Below are 15,515 nucleotides of genomic sequence, written 5' to 3'. Positions count from 1 at the left end.
CCCAGGAGCCATCAGATGCCACCAGGAGCTGGTGTCACCCTGGCTGTGACTCGGGTGTCACCCAGGAAGGTCTGTGCATTGTCTTCCCTTCTGCATCCCCATCCAATGCAAAGACAGTGTGTTCAAGTGCTACTCCTCACAGGTGCCCTGCCAGCTCTCCCAGGGCTGCAGTGGCCTGGTACACCTCAAATGCCACTGGTGTTGTGCAAGGCAGAGGAACTCGGCTTTTCCATGCCCAAGCAGCACCTGCCACCCAAGAGCACTTATCCAGAAATCCTCAGCTCCGCCCACAGTGCCAAAAAGGCACCTGGTGCCTCCAAATTTCAGTCTAATGGTTCACACCTAAGAAATACAGGTGATGGGTGCTGCAGAGAAGGAGGGGCAGGGCTACAGATCCAACTGCTTTGCCGAAGGCAGGGCTGGGCAGGAATGGCAGGGATACGCTGCTGGCTGAGTCTGCTGGGGTGAACACAAATATTCAGGTTTCTCTTTTTCATGTTTCATTCTCAGCAGAGTGGTTGTGGCTGCTCATGTAAAACCTGTTCTTGCTGGGTGCTGGAAAGAGGCAAAGGGAATGTGTGTGGAGTAAGACTTTTTTAAAGAAATACGCTTTCAGTTGCATTTTGTTCTTCCTGCTTTCCCAGGGCAAATCTGAAGAGCATGAAAACTTAGTTTTGTCCTAAACTTTTCTATGTAATGATGAAAAAAATCATAAACAATTCTGCTTCATTTTCAGATTCATCCTTGGAACAGGAGCTGGCAGTGCCACAGATGCCCAAGACAGTGCTTATCCCAGGCATCAGGAGCCCCAGACCTGACAGGATTTGAGTCTTTAATCAGAGGTAAAGCTTTGTGCAGCCATCACATCCTGCTGCTCTCATGCAGTAGGATGTGCATCTTTCCCACACAGGGGGGGGTTATTTGAGCCAAAACTCTGCAGAGCAGCATGGAATCATCCGGGAAGTCCTGTGCTTGCAGCCTTACAGCTTTCCTGCACGGAAGCAGCTGTCAGAGAGGCGGGAGGCTGGGAGCAGGGCTGGCAGAGCTCCCTGCCCCAGGCTGCCAGGAGGCCTCCTTGCCCTGCAGCAGTGCCACTTCCATGCTGGAGCAAGCACAGCCCTCAGGCTGCACCATAGCCAGCCCTGGGCTTGCCGGCTGGATGTGCTGATGCCAGGGGATCCACAGAGCCCTGGGAGACTGTCACACACCCACAGCTGCTGGGTGCCCTGGAATGGCAGCCGTCACCCCAGGGCTGTGTTTTGGGATTTGCTGCAGCTCCCCATGAGCGGATGCTTCCATCTCTGTCCCCATCATGGTCCCAGGGCAAGTTGCAAGGATCTAATGGTGGTTGCACTCTCAGGGCTTTCCTGTTCGCATCCCTTTGTGCCTGTTTGTGCAAGGGCCATTCTCCAGTGGGGTCCTCCTCCACTGTGAACCCCTCTTTGCAGAGTGAGGTGAATTCCCAGCCATGGGCTGGCATGCATCTACCATCCCTGTGCTTCAGGGATGAGGTGAGTCCTTACAACCTGTTCTGGTCAAGATGATGCTCAGTGAATCTCATGGCCATGATTTGCTTGGGGCCATGGGTGCAACAAATACAAACTTTCCTATAGGCACTGGGAGTAGGCTAAAAAGGCATCAGGGAAGGTATGTAGGGACTTTCGGCGGTGATAAGGACATGGGATGCTGTAGAGCTGGTGCAGCCTGTTTGGGCAATGTTTCCTGGGGAGCTTTCACAGCCCCCAGGACAGAGAGCTGCAGGGCACCTGGGAAAGCGATAAGCTGAGATAAGGAGAGAGAAACAGATCTGGAGAAAGCAATGTAATCTTGCTCTCCAAACTGAGCTGGACTTGGAGTTTTCTTGGTGCTGTTTGAGTAGCAGAGGTTGTGTGGGTTCCTCTGCATGTCCAGCCTGGGAAAGAAGAGCCTTTCCCATGAGAAGCTCAGTGTATCCAGGGGGTTGTGAGAGCTGTAGGAGACCCTGACCCTCATCACTTACAAAAAATGCAGAGGAACTGTTCAGAAGGGGACTGGGATATCTCTGCTGGGCAGGAAAGAAAATATTGCAAATTTCCTGCAGGCTTCCCAGGCTGGCTTCATGGTGGACATGAGCAGCTGGTGGGATTGGTAGGGTGACACAAAAGGGAGATATCAGAAATTACAGGGACTGATTTTTATGGCTGAAAAAGACCTCCAATTGAAATGATACATTTAAAAGGAAAGGAACATCTTAAATCTGCTTCTTAATGGGCAATGGGATGTCCCATACTGATACGGCTGTAGCAGGAACACTGGTGAAACTGCATCTGAACCAGGACTAAAGGAACGGTTTGGAAGGACACCTCACCTGCCTGTGGTGTTGTTGGAAATTTGACCCATGAGAGGTCCTAGCATGCCGAGCAGGCACCTTCCTGCTGCAGCAACTCCCTGTCAACTCCCTACACCCCCGTGAGCTGTGGGTCACAGGAGATGTGTGAGTCCTGGACAGAGCATGGATGCCTGGTGAGACTGGAGTCCTGGGCAGACTGTTTGTCCTTGACAAGGTGCGGACCCTAAGTGAGATGTGGGTCGTGGGAGAAGGGTGGGTCCCAGGAGAGGTGGGGATCCAAGGAGGTGCATTAAAGGCTCTGGGGCAGAGCTAATGCACCCCAGAAAGGGCACGGTGCACGAGGAGTTGGGCTAGGACACCGCCGAGTTCCCAGATTCTGGTGAGTGTCCCATCAGCAGCGGGGAGGGTCCTCAGGGGGACGTGTGGGGTGTCACCTTTAAACTCCTTGCCCTGGGAGCACTGGGGAGGTCTCTGCCTGCTGGGGCGGGCGGGGGGACGGGACGGAGGGGCAGGGCAAGAGTTAACCTACCTGCTCTGCTATCCATCTCTAGGCTCCACCTCGGAGAGAGAGGGGAGGGAAAAGAGAAAAAGTAGGGGGAAAAAAAAGAAAAAAGAAGAGGAGGAGGAGGAGGAGGAAGAGCGCAGAGAGAAGCGCCCGGACCGCGGGCAGCCCGGCCAGCAGCGGAGCGGCCGCCCCGTCCCCCTCCCAGCATGTTCCAGTGGTGAGTGATCTCCGGAGAGCGCGGAGCCCGAGCCCTGCTCCTGCCCCGCTCCCTTACCGAGTCCCGGTGTCCCCTGCTCCGCCGTCCCGTGTCCTCCGCTCTCGCTGCCTGGCACCGCCGTCCCGGCGCTGCGTCCTGCCCGGAGCCGGGGGACTGCGAGCTCCCCTCCCCGCCGGGTCCCTTTCGAGAGTCGCCTCGGGGGTGGCTGGCCGGGAAAGGGCAGCTCTGGTGGGCATGGGGAAGCGACTAAGGACGGAGTTTGTCATTTGTCCCGTCCGTCTGCCCCCACCCCAGGAGCGACCCTCCTGCCGCCCTGGCCCTGCGGGGCTCCCGGCGGGGTCTCCCTGGCCGCGGTACCCCGGGCAAGGCTCTCTGGGGGTCCCCTCCCGATAGAAATTTCTCTCCATCCCGGGCACCGGAGCTCCGACCCGGTGGGAGGCAGGATGGGGGCAACGGGCAGGGGCGGCCGGTTGGTGGCCCCCATCCCTGGGGATGCCTTTCCCAGCTTTTCCCTGAAAAGGGCTGGTTTCTGTGGTGGGGCCGGGGAGAGCAGGGCCTCCAGCCCTGCCCGGTGGGGTCCCTGTCCCACGGCAGCGCCAGCCCGGGGGCAGATGCCCTCGGCGGGGGCAACACCCGGGGTTTCAGCTCTTGCCTCTTCCCCAGAACCGTGTTTTTACCGCCTTGTATTTAAACCAGACAGCTTTTATGAGGAGGGGACGCATCTCCGGGCACCCCCATCGCGAGCAGCGGCCCCACTTGGTGCTTGCACCCAGTTAATGCACATGCTATTTCTGGGGTCATTTGGGTGCTTTCTGCCCAGCATCTGCCCCTTTATAGGATCCCTTCTCCAAATCCTTGGCACTACCAACAGACGGGATTCGATATTGGCCGTACCTCCAGTGACTGGGTCTAACTGAGGGACCAGAAAAAACCCATTCACATAAATAGACAGCGCTGACGGATCAAAGAGGTTTTCACGTGAATCCAAAGTGAACGGGATGGGGGTAGAGAGCCCCTGTCTCCCGGGGCCTCATCTGCCCTCGAGCATCAACACCTGAAAGGGATACTGCCCACCTCTAATTAGGAGTTTATGTTTAACTGCCTGGTGTCGCAGCCACCTCACAGGAAGGCTTTTGAAGACTTTTTTGAAGTTTCCTTGGTGGATAAAAGGGAAGAGAAGGAGCAGGTTAAGACCCTTTCAAAGCTCTCTTGATGGCACCAACACCAGCAGCTGGGGCAGTCAGTCCTGGTTGGTACCGATGGGAGCCCCACCCCAGTGGCTGCCACCCTTGGACCCTGCAGTGCTGGGTGTCCCCAGTTCCGGGGGTTGCTATGGAAACTGGCTGGGGGCTGTGCCCCAGCTGTCCTGGGGCTTGGCAGGGTGACTTCTCTGTGATGGCAACAAACCCAAAGCACCTCCCTTGCCAATGCATCCCCAGAAAGCAGGAGCTACTTTTACACCTGTACCTGAAGTACTTCCCAGCTGAGGAGACCACAGAGCAAAAAGGCTCATGACCCAAAAAGATGCACGAACAACTGTTGCTCTTTTGCCCCCCAAACCCTTGATGTGGGAATTGCCTGCAGTTGTGGCTCAGGGTCTTCCTGTTGCTCTTTTGCCCCCCAAACCCTTGATGTGGGTGCAGTTGTGGCTCAGGGTCTTCCCGGCAATTTCCTGGCAGTGCAGGGTCAGGGTTTCTGCAGGGCAGAGGCGGCTGTGGGGCTCCTGGTTCCTGCTGGACCTGGTGGGGCCCCGTGATTTGCAGTCAGACCAGTAGGAAAAATCCCAAATAGGTTCTTATAACAAAGCAGGAGTTGCACTGGTAAGAGCTGGGAAACTGAAGGGAGAAGGAATAAGTTTCTGTGCTGTTGTGCAACACCTCACCTATAAACATACCCAGGCCACTCCACACTCCACGTCTTAATAAAAGCTGGAGTTCTCCCCTCAGCCGTGGGTCAGTCTTCTGTCTGGACCCAAGGAGAGTAATGGGAATTGGTGCACCCATGCAGCTCCTCTCTGTTAAGCTGAGTCTGCCAAGGCTGGGACCCATCTGTGCCAGTTAGCGACAGCCCTACCTATGCAAATTTTAAAAAATTATATCAGTAATTGCCTGCCCTTTGGCTTTTGGGGAACATTTGGCTATCCCTCAGGTTGGGTATTTTATCACTCGTTGTCCTTGTGTGGTGGGGAGTGTAAGATTGTGGTGGGATGGGATTGATGCAAATGGAATTACTACACAGGGGGTGACAGGGGTTATTTCTGCGGCAGTGCCGGGTATGGATGAGAGCTTTTAAACATCACTTGGCTGTGCTTGGAGTAAAGTTGTATTGGAACGGGAGGATTTGTAAGAATAAGCTCAAAGCTGTGCAGGCAGGGCAGGAGAGGGTTAAGGGAATGGTGAGATCTAATCAGAACTGCTCCCTCATCAGTCTCAGATGAGTGGCCACATATAAAACCGGATGGGGAATATCTATCCATTTACCCATAATTACTTATTTCCACGCTCGCTCCCACAGTCCACACTGGTGATCACAGTTTTCCCATGAAAACATCGGGCTCAAAACTTCTTTGTGCTTCAGGGTGAAGCCAGAGATAGGAGCTCCTGAAAGCTCCTGGTTCCCATCTGGGGGTTCCTGCATTTCAGGGTGAGTGAAATCCCTGAGCACAATGTTGTCCCCTGCCCCAGGGAGTCTGAGGGCCTATGGGGTGTCCCACCAAGCAGGTGTTTTGGTGCAGTCTGAGGCCCAAAACTCCAGCAGCTTCCTGATGGTTCTGATCACAATCCAGCCCCCGGGTCTAGGAGAGTTTCATGTCTTTTTTGGGGTTTTTTGTCTGTCTGGAAAATACTTGGGTTAAATATTTCAGATTTCAGCACCAAGCTCCTTCTCTGGACTGTCCTGAAGTGAAGGTGCCATCTGCCTGCTAGAGTTGATTCTGGATCTTTCTGTCTCTGATGGGAGCAGGGGCCTGAGGGCTGTCCCCGTGGGTGTCACCTAGGCTGGGATGTGCTTCTGACATTAAGAGGACAGGCACAGGGGCATCCCGAGACCAATGCCACATCTGTCTCCTTCAGCTCCACAACACAGTGGCAGGAAAAAGGGGTCTACAGACTGCCAAGCACCTTGTGTCGGAGCAGATAGAGATAGGGCTGCCCTTGGGAAGCTGTTGGAGTGGACATGAGGAGCTCAGCTGCCATCATCCCGTGCCCAGTGCTCATTTGCACAGGGAGATGGCCCACGGCAGCTGGGACACGCAGGACTGAGGCAGGAGGGAGTTGGTGCAGGTGTGCAAGCTGTGGAGAAGCCAAGTGCTCAGGAGCTACATTGTGCAGCTGGGCAGAGAGGGCAGCCCCCCCTCCTCTGTGGCAGTGGGATGAGAAACCCTTTAGCTGTGTGGAAAAGCAGGCTGGGGAGGAATTGTGCACAATAATCTCCAAGTGCAGCCTTCCCGCAGTCCCAAGGACCTCAGAAGGATCCCGCTCAAGGCCCCCATGAGCTCCATCCAGGGTTTGTCCCATGAGCCAGCAGCTTCCCAGGACTATAGGTCTGCAGCAGAGGAGAGCAGCAAGATGGCCCTGGGAAGGACTAGATTTGATCTACTCATCCCCTGCACACCCTGGACATGCAGACACCTGGTTTGTCACAGGCTGGGAAAATCTGCCCACCCAATCTGCCCTGCATCCACTGCTCCTTATTACCACAAAGGGAGCAACAGGACCCAAGAGCTGCCAAAATGCCCAGGAGTGCCCCCAGAAATACTGGTTCCCAAGGTGGTTGTAGGGTTAGCGATGTCTTTTTCCTACTGAACCTTGAAATTTGACTCAAATGACTTTTTTTTTTTGTCCTGATGTGCCATTTTGAAATGAAACAGCAGTGCCAGTTTCCTGTTGACTCTTATGGTCTTCCCAGCTCTGGTTTCTCAGTGCTGTGTAACCCATAATGCCAGTCTAGGCCATGGACAGTATGTCTGTCTTGGAGCTAAGGCTTCCATGGAAGAGATAATTCCCTCCTGCTCTTGTCCTAAACTGCAATTTTCAGATGGCTGAAACAGCGGTTTCCCTTGGGACTTTCCTCTGAAACAGCTGCCTTGCTGAAACTCTCACCCTGATTTCTCTCAGCCTATTTTCATCTTTCCTGTGAACCCTTCCCTGGCCCTAGCACTGGGGTTACCAGATGACACTGCAGCCACCCCCACATGCCTTGTGCCTGTTCCTACAGTTAAGTGTGGCCCCAGAGCCACCCCACAAGCAGGATGCAGCTGGGAAGAACGCATGGAGGTGTCCCGCAGCTCTTCCCATGAGGTTTCTACTCCTCAAAAGGTGATGGAACACAGATTATGAGCATCTTATGACCTCTTGAGGAGGTGCTTTTGTAGACAAACTTCTTGCAGCCTGTAGCTTCTTCTCTTTAACCCCTTGTCTCTTCCCTTTAGGAAGAAGACCATCTACAAAACAGTTTGTCTCTCCTTCTTGCTGATCATTACAGTGACGGTGCTGCAGCGCGGAATGGCCCCCAACCAGTTCATGCAGGGCCAGCAGCAAAAAGAACTCCCCCCTTCAGAGCCCTTGAAATCGCAGAAGAGAGACAATGCCTTCTCCATCAGCAGCACTTTCTGGAAGACCAAGAAGGAGAAAGCTCCTGTGAAGGAGGAGAGCGTGATGGCAAAGCAAACAAAATCCTGGGATGTCACCACTACCAACTGCTCAGCCAACCAGAACTTCAGCAAGGTGGATTGGTTCAAAGGGCTGGAGCCCAACTTCCAGCAGTTCCTGCTCTATCGGCACTGCCGCTATTTCCCCATGCTGATCAACCACCCGGAGAAGTGCAGCGGGGATGTCTACCTGCTCATCGTGGTCAAGTCCATCATCACGCAGCACGACCGCCGTGAGGCCATCCGGAGGACCTGGGGCCAGGAGAAGGAGGTGGAGGGCAAGAGGATCAGGACGCTGTTCTTGCTGGGCACAGCCTCCAAGGAGGAGGAGAGAGCCAACTACCAGAAACTGCTGGATTATGAGAACCACATCTATGAGGACATCCTGCAGTGGGATTTCCTGGACAGCTTCTTCAACCTCACTCTCAAAGAGGTCCATTTCCTGAAGTGGCTTGACATCTACTGTGACAATGTTCGCTTCATCTTCAAAGGTGACGACGATGTGTTTGTGAGTCCCAGCAACATCCTGGAGTTCCTGGAGGATAAGAAGGAGGGAGAAGACCTCTTTGTGGGGGATGTCCTCTACAAGGCCAGGCCGATTCGTAAGAAGGAGAACAAGTACTACATCCCCAGTGCCCTCTACAACAAAAACATCTACCCACCCTATGCAGGGGGTGGGGGCTTCATCATGGATGGAGCCCTGGCCAAGAGGCTGCATAAGACCTCAGAGACACTGGAGCTGTACCCCATTGACGACGTCTTCCTAGGGATGTGTTTGGAGGTCCTTAAAGTATCACCTGTTGGGCATGAGGGCTTCAAAACTTTTGGCATTGTGAAAAACAAGAACAGCAAGATGAACAAGGAGCCATGTTTTTACCGAAGTATGTTGGTGGTTCATAAACTGCTGCCTCCAGAATTGCTCCAAATGTGGGACTTGGTCCACAGTAACTTGACATGCTCAAGAAAACTCAATGTCCTTTAGTTCAGTCTCTCTGGAGAGCTAGGCCTGCAGGAGCTGGGACAACTGATCCCTGCTCTGGGGTGGGGTGAGCCTCTGCTGGTGGCACATGAATCCTTCAGGGGCACTGCCCTCCGGGGCAAGGAGGGCAGAGATGCTGTGCTCGCGGGCAGGGTTTGTGATAGTGTTTGTTCCTGTACTGTATTGTGGTTCACTTATCTCCAGCTGGGTTGGGGGTTGCTGAAAAAGAGAAAAAACCCAACAGAACATGACAAGTCTAGCATAAAATGGAGCGAGGGCAAAGAGGTTTGTGCTCTGCTTTAGGTACCTCCTCCACAGCAGCATGAGTGGAGCAGTGGAGGGAGGCAGGAAGGGATGTGGCACTGGCATTTTTTGGAGGTGTTCAGGGTCTGGCTATCCAGGGAAGCTGCTCCAAGGGAGTTCGGCCAATTTTAAGTGCATCGGCCCCTTCTGACTAAAAAATCATGGGATTTTATTTGTTATCTCAAATTTCTTCTCCATGTAAGGTTTTGGTAACGTTGACCCTGTGTGCATTGGGTTCACCCCCACCAAAGTCCTCTGTGTCCCCATATGTAGCTGGGGAAAGAGCTCTTCTCTGAGGCTGGCCCTCAACAGCCCTGAGTCCCCATTAAGGTTTCAGCCTGGCAGTCGGGGGACTGGAGTCCTTGTCCCTGTCAGAGGGTCCCAGGCAACGGTGGCTCCCAGCACCAGCCTGGGCTGTGCTTGGTTCTCCAGCCCCTCTGCAGCCTTACTGCACATAAGAGGAATGCACCCAGCTGAAATTCCTCAGGGATTTGTTCCTCCTGGCAGGAAAGAGACTAGGCCAGCTGCCCTTGCCTGCAGCAAAGGAAGCGGTGGAGAAAACTGGTGGCCCCCTTGGAGTGCCCCAGGGATTTGTCACTTCTGGGACCCTACCTCCTGGGCATCCCAGGGGAGGCCCTCTGCTTGCTGCACAGCTGCCCTCACGGCTTTGCCTTGCAGGGAACAACAGCCCCAAAGGCCCTGTGTGTGGCTGCTTCAGGTTCAGCCCTGGTTTGTCTGCAGCTGTGATGCTCCAGGGTAGGTTTGGAAACATTGGTCCTGCTCCAGCATGAGAAGCAGGGTCCAAGGGGACAAAGTGAAGGAAGGCTGGTGTTTCACACATGTGCTCCTCTCAGGGTTGTTGCAGTGTTTATTCTACAGGCTGAGATGAAGGAGTGTGACAGGGAATGGTGTCATGAAACATGGCCTTTTTTCTTTGAGCTGAAAGGGCCACAAGCTCTCAAGGGGAGCCCTGGGCTGGCTGCTGTGATGGAAACCCCCCAACAGAGAGACACGTGGCCATGCAATGACCACAGATGCTCTGCAGCCACTGACTGCAGGCATGAGCAAAGCCACAGGAATGTGCAAAGTCACACATGTTCACACACGTGATCCCAGGCACAGGCTCTGCACACAAAGATGTCCCTGTGTGTAGGGCTGGCATGCCCAGATGTCCCTGCAGGGGGTGGACACACACAGCCACATCCATGGCCCTGACCATGCACAGCGAAACACGGGCACATATGCCCTTACTCCCTTCTCCCTCTCTGGTGCCAGACATTGAAAGGAAAAAAATTTTACTACCTCAAAGGTTCCCCTGTGCAGTGCCTTTTTTTTTTTTCCTTTCTTTTTCTTAATGCATTTTGGAAACGGGCCTGTTTCATTTACTCCAAGTACATTCCCCAGGTCAGAAAATAAATTTTAAAAGGGCATAAACCTGTCTAAAAGGGCACCCACATGCCAAGCCACACCACTCAACATGACCCTGGCTCAGATGAGATGCAGATTTGAAGAGGAGGAAGAGCCAGTGCTGTCCAGGACTCAGCTGATACTGTGAAATTGGATGTACAATGCACCGGGTCCCTGGAGCAACAGGGCAGAGTCCTGAGGGCATTTTTGGTACCCACTGGGCTTCGGCAGCACACAACTCTTTCCTTTTCCCTCCCCTCCCTCCTTCCAACAGGAGTGAGTTCAGAAACACTTTCCAAATTGATACCTCCATAATTTATGTCAGGTACAGTACTTTGGGCTGTACATTTATCCTGGATGCAGGGTCAGCTCTTGTTCTCCGTAGCAATGTGTACGGTGAGCTGGGGCTGTGTGCAGACATCTCTCAGTGTTGTTCTTCACCTGGTGGGACCTGTACAGAGAAACCTTGTAGATTTTGGTGAATATTCTAGTTTCTAAATAAAGGTTAAAAGAAAAAGAAAACAATCCTACAAGCCTTCACCTCATGTCTCTAGTGAGTTTCTGCTGGGAACAAAACCTAGCAATGGGCTACAGTGACAAAACTACTTCTTGGAGTGGGCAGCTGGGGGCTGTAGCTGCCCTGTTCCATTCTGGCACAGCTTCCTTATGGAGACTGGCACGGTAACAAGCCTGGTGGGTATTTTCTCTCTTTCATGCACTCCTCCACCTCCATTTCAAACTAAACTTCAGATCCTCCTGGTGCCCTGCAGGGAGGAGCTTCCCCTCTCAACCTCTGTGGCAAAAGCCACTCAGCAGGGTTGGAAACTCACGGGTTTTGTTGAACACTCTCTCCTTGTGCAGAAGGAGATGGGCAGCTCCTGTCCCTGTCACCCTCTCCCCACAGCAGGACCTTGCTCACTTCCACAGCCAAAGCACCAGCATGGGGTAACACAAGCCCTTGCAATCAGGTTTGAACCTGGCTGGGCTGAAGAAGAGGAAAGCCACAGATGAGCTCTTGGGTCTCACCATGGTGTGTGGGTACCTGGGCCTCAGTTTCCAGGGCTGGCACCTGGCCCGATCACTCCCGGTGCTGGGGAGCAGAGAGGCCAGCAAAGGGGACCAGGACATACTGTATTTGGCAGGCGGGGCCATCCGCCGCTGGGGCTGGCTTCTCCAGGGCACCAAAAATTTCATATGCATGGACAAAATGCAAATGGTGAGTGGATGATTCTACTGCAGGGTACTGGAGTGCGGAGCAAATGTTCCAGCCAGGATCCCAGGGTCCGGGAGTGGGATTAGGGCGGTGCGCTGGTGTGAAACAGGTCAGGCCCGAGGCTCCCCCGGCCGCGCCCCTCAGGCAGAACCCGGCCAGGAACGGCGGGAAGGACGCGCGGCGCGGGCGGTGCTGCCCCCTGGCGGGCGGGCCCACCCCTCCGACCATTTGCCGCCGGGCCGCGGCTCCAAAATGGCCGATGGCGAAGGGCTGGGGAAACCCTGGGTCAGAGCCGGGGGCGATGAGACACGGCACACAAACCCCACAACCCTCCAGCTAAAGCGGCCCCAGCCACCACTGGTTTAGTTTTAGCCACAGGGAATTGCCTTTCGCGAAGGACTCGACGTTGGGAAGCCAGGGAGAATCAGCCACAGCAGCATGAGGGGCTGCAAAGGCTCGGCAGGGCAGGGACCGTCCCAGCACTGGCCCAGTGTGCCGGGAGGGTGGAACGGTCCATGACCGGAGCCAGAGCTGGAGGTCACTGGCACAGGCCCAAGGCCAAAAGCCAGGGCTGGACCCTTCAGCAGGCCACTGGTAGATGACACTGTGGGTCCCTGCACCCAGGAAGGCTCATGTTTTTTGCACCCCCAGATCTGGAAAAGCCATGTACTCAAACAGCTACCACTGCAGGACAGCACCCCGTGCCCGGCTCGTAAAACCAGCCAGTGACCACTGCCACAGGACTGGCCAGGACTGAGTCCCTCCATCCTCAGGTTGGTGCCTGACCCCACATGAGGAAGGGCAGCAGGCCTGAGTTTGGTTACAAACAAGCAGCCACTTATCCCAAACTCCTGTTCATGTATTTGCTTCACATTTAGGGACAAGAGTCGTCAATTTGAATGAAGCACAAGAGAAAATGCCTGTAGGAGAGAGCAACTGAACTGCAGGGCCTTAGTACAAGGTCTGATTTACTTTGTTTAAAAAGAAAGTAGAAAAGCAATTGGCTAGCAAGCACCATCACAGCATCTTCAGTTAAAAAAAAAAAAAAGAAGAAAGAAATACAATATGGTCGTGGTTACAGAGCTTACCTTGTCCATCATACTCTTCTCCCCTCCTTCCTGCTAACACAGCACTCATACAACACTGCTGGGAGCTGACACAGGCTAGAGCAAAGCAGGACAGAAGCTGCTGCTGTGACACCAATGACCTTAACCCAAGAGAGGGAAGGTTACAGACAGCCTGTTTCTCACAGCCTGGCTTCATTTAGTGGCACAGAAGTAACACGAACCGGTTTAGGTCCTTTAATCTGTCCAAGACAGGATGCTAAAGCACAAATGATAAAACATTCTGCATTTTTACAGCAAAAATGCTACAGAAGTTTATAGGAAAAAAAAAATTTGTACATGGGTAAAACATTATAAATTCAAGACAACTCACAGACAAGGGGTAAATTCCCACATCTATCACTCTTTGTTTTAAAAAGTTCATTTGAACAGGCAAGCAGTCAAAATGGCTTGCTCTCTCTTCCTTGAAATGAGAATTTTATCTTCCAAGTGGCTCACAGTACTGCTTCGCTTCTTGGAATGTCCTCCGAAGGCTCCGCCAAGATCAAAGGAAAATAAAAACCCCCGGAGTCCTTTCAGATAGTCTCGGAGAGCAGGACAAGGGAAAGGAAAGGGGAAGTTTATTCAAACTTGATTTTCTTCCCCTGTGGCTTATGATCTCCACCTCCTCCTCTGCCTCCTCGGAAGCCACCTCCTCTACCTAGAAAGAAAATTATTGCAAAAAACAGAGTTACCGGTATAGTATTAATGATATATACCATATATATATATATATATATACACACACACACACAAATATATTGCAGTGGTATATACATATACCACTACCCTTCCAAACCCAACCTGGCACAGGACAGAAAATAAATTCACATCTAATGCTCTGTGGTAGCCCCACACCATAACCCCAAGAATGGTTTGGGGTTCATTTCTAAGTACACCCCCTCCAAACAGCAGCATTTGCTTCCTCTTACCTCCAAATCCACCTCTGCCACCACCTCTGCCACCAAATCCACCTCTTCCTCCTCGGCCACCTCCTCTGCCACCACGACCACCAAATCCGCCTCCACGCTGGAAGTCACCCTTTGGCTTGGCAAAGTCAAGGATCACTTTGTTTCCATCTATCTCTCCATCTTCCATGGCTTCTTTAGCTGCTTTGGCATCTTCTGCAGAGCTGAAGTCCACAAACCCAAATCTAGGAAACAGGTTACAAGAGTGACAGTCACATTCCATGAGCTGCAGCACCACCTTCAGGTTCCTGACAGAAATCCTTTCAGAATCAAATGCGAGCACTTCTGCATACCACAGGATATGTGACTTGTAGTACAGCAGTGGCTAATCACAATCGATGGAGGCCCACTGTGAGTTTGCCAGTACTGAACAGTTAATTTTCTTCTCGTGCGAATCCATTGGCTGCCACGGATTTGTTGGCAGGAAGGAGCTCATTGAGAAGAGGTGTGAAGTGAGCACATGCTGCCCTCCACCAGTGGACCCCAGGCTGTGTTCTCTGCTCCCAGCCCATTTACCAGTTTCACAGAACCACCCACATGAGCATGAGAAACACCCTGCATTGCAGAGATCAGCTAAAATGAGGTGCTCTGTAGCACCTGAACCTATCCCAGGTGATGTTCAGCCTACCCTTTAGATGATCCAGTGTCTCTGTCTGTGACTATTCTCGCGCTTATTGAGCCTTCAAACGATTCTCTTAACGTCTCCTCTGTGGTGTCCTCAGAAAGGCCTCTGACAAACAGCGTTTTGCTTTGCTCTGTGAAAAGGGAGTACATTCAGAAGTCAATCAGCCTGAGCAAGGCAACCTTCAGCTTCAGCTTCATAACATCACATCCACTACTGGCTCCCAGAACAGTTCTCAGGGATAAAGGGGTTGTTTTCAAGGAACAGTTCAGGCACCTGAAGTCCAAGAAAACTTTTTCAGGACTGCAGTTAGAGCCTGACATCAAAGGACTTCCATCAGCCAACCTGATACTGCCAAATTAAGTTTGCCCAGCTCCCTTTTTTAAAATAGATGCTTGCACCTTATCAACAGTGATAATAACTAACTGTACAGACACTGCTGGATCAGCACTTGACTATCTAGAGGAATTGACAACAGTTTCATCAGCATTTCAGATAATCAGTCATCATATCCAGCACACTTGCTTACGATGCAAGTATTTCACTCCACTGGCATGTTTAATTTTTTTTAAAAGCAGCCCCAGATTTGCCTGGATGGTGCCCTCCTGCCACAGCTGGAGATCAAACATGAAACACTTACGATTGAATCCTCCTCCTCCTCCTCCTCCACCTCGTGCGTTCGTGTTCCCTTTCTGCCATGATGGTGAACTGAATTCCAGTCTGATTGTTCTGCCTTCAATCTCTGTGTTGTTACAGGAATTCAATGCCTCTCTGGCATCCTCAGCTGTGGCAAAATCTACAAATGCATACCTACATGGAGAGGAAGATTCCAGTCAGCCTGGGAGTAACAAGGGATACCTGGAGGCGAGTCATTTGCAATGCCAGCTTGGGGGTCAGAAGAAAGGCACCACATACCCTTTAGGCCTGCCCTGGTTGTTCTGTGGCACCTTGATGGAAGAAGCTTTCTTAAACACTTCTTGGAGAGTCTCTTCTGTAGCAGCATACGAGAGGTTGTTGACAATTAGGGTCTTCGACTCTCCTCCTATTGGGAAAAGTCAGTGCTGTTAAGTGCAAGTCTGGAGAAGGAGAGCCTTTTTCCTCTAGTTATCCAACCCTGACTAGGGGTAAGTATACTTGTTGCCCCCTTCCTCGCCTCAAGGTGAGGCACAAAGCCAAATCCAACCCTGTTTTTGTCACCTAGACCAGTTGCGCTGCGCCCCC

The 15,515-nt window shown here is 52.6% G+C and overlaps 2 protein-coding genes across 2 annotated transcripts in view; one reads left to right on the top strand and one right to left on the bottom strand.

The window, feature by feature from the left end:
- The first annotated feature begins 2,845 nt into the window (after positions 1-2,845).
- B3GNT7 (UDP-GlcNAc:betaGal beta-1,3-N-acetylglucosaminyltransferase 7) lies at positions 2,846-8,914 on the top strand. The gene is made up of 2 exons (XM_008644548.2): positions 2,846-3,051; positions 7,481-8,914. The coding sequence occupies exons 1-2, from the start codon at positions 3,041-3,043 to the stop codon at positions 8,679-8,681; spliced, it is 1,212 nt and encodes a 403-aa protein (XP_008642770.1). The 5' UTR covers positions 2,846-3,040; the 3' UTR covers positions 8,682-8,914.
- A 3,637-nt stretch (positions 8,915-12,551) lies between these two features.
- Positions 12,552-15,515, bottom strand: part of NCL (nucleolin) — a 7,217-nt gene continuing 4,253 nt past the window's right edge. The window contains exons 10-14 of the mRNA XM_008644547.2: positions 15,210-15,336; positions 14,935-15,104; positions 14,301-14,427; positions 13,637-13,857; positions 12,552-13,365 (exon numbers count right to left, since the gene is read on the bottom strand). Of these exons, the coding sequence (XP_008642769.1) occupies positions 13,286-13,365; positions 13,637-13,857; positions 14,301-14,427; positions 14,935-15,104; positions 15,210-15,336 (725 nt within the window). The 3' untranslated portion in view covers positions 12,552-13,285. The remainder of the gene's footprint in view (positions 13,366-13,636; positions 13,858-14,300; positions 14,428-14,934; positions 15,105-15,209; positions 15,337-15,515) is intronic.

The sequence above is a fragment of the Corvus brachyrhynchos genome, unplaced genomic scaffold (genome assembly GCF_000691975.1).
Source record: "Corvus brachyrhynchos isolate BGI_N302 unplaced genomic scaffold, ASM69197v1 scaffold162, whole genome shotgun sequence".
Classification (NCBI taxonomy): domain Eukaryota; kingdom Metazoa; phylum Chordata; class Aves; order Passeriformes; family Corvidae; genus Corvus; species Corvus brachyrhynchos.
This window is presented reverse-complemented; position numbering and strand designations above follow the sequence as displayed.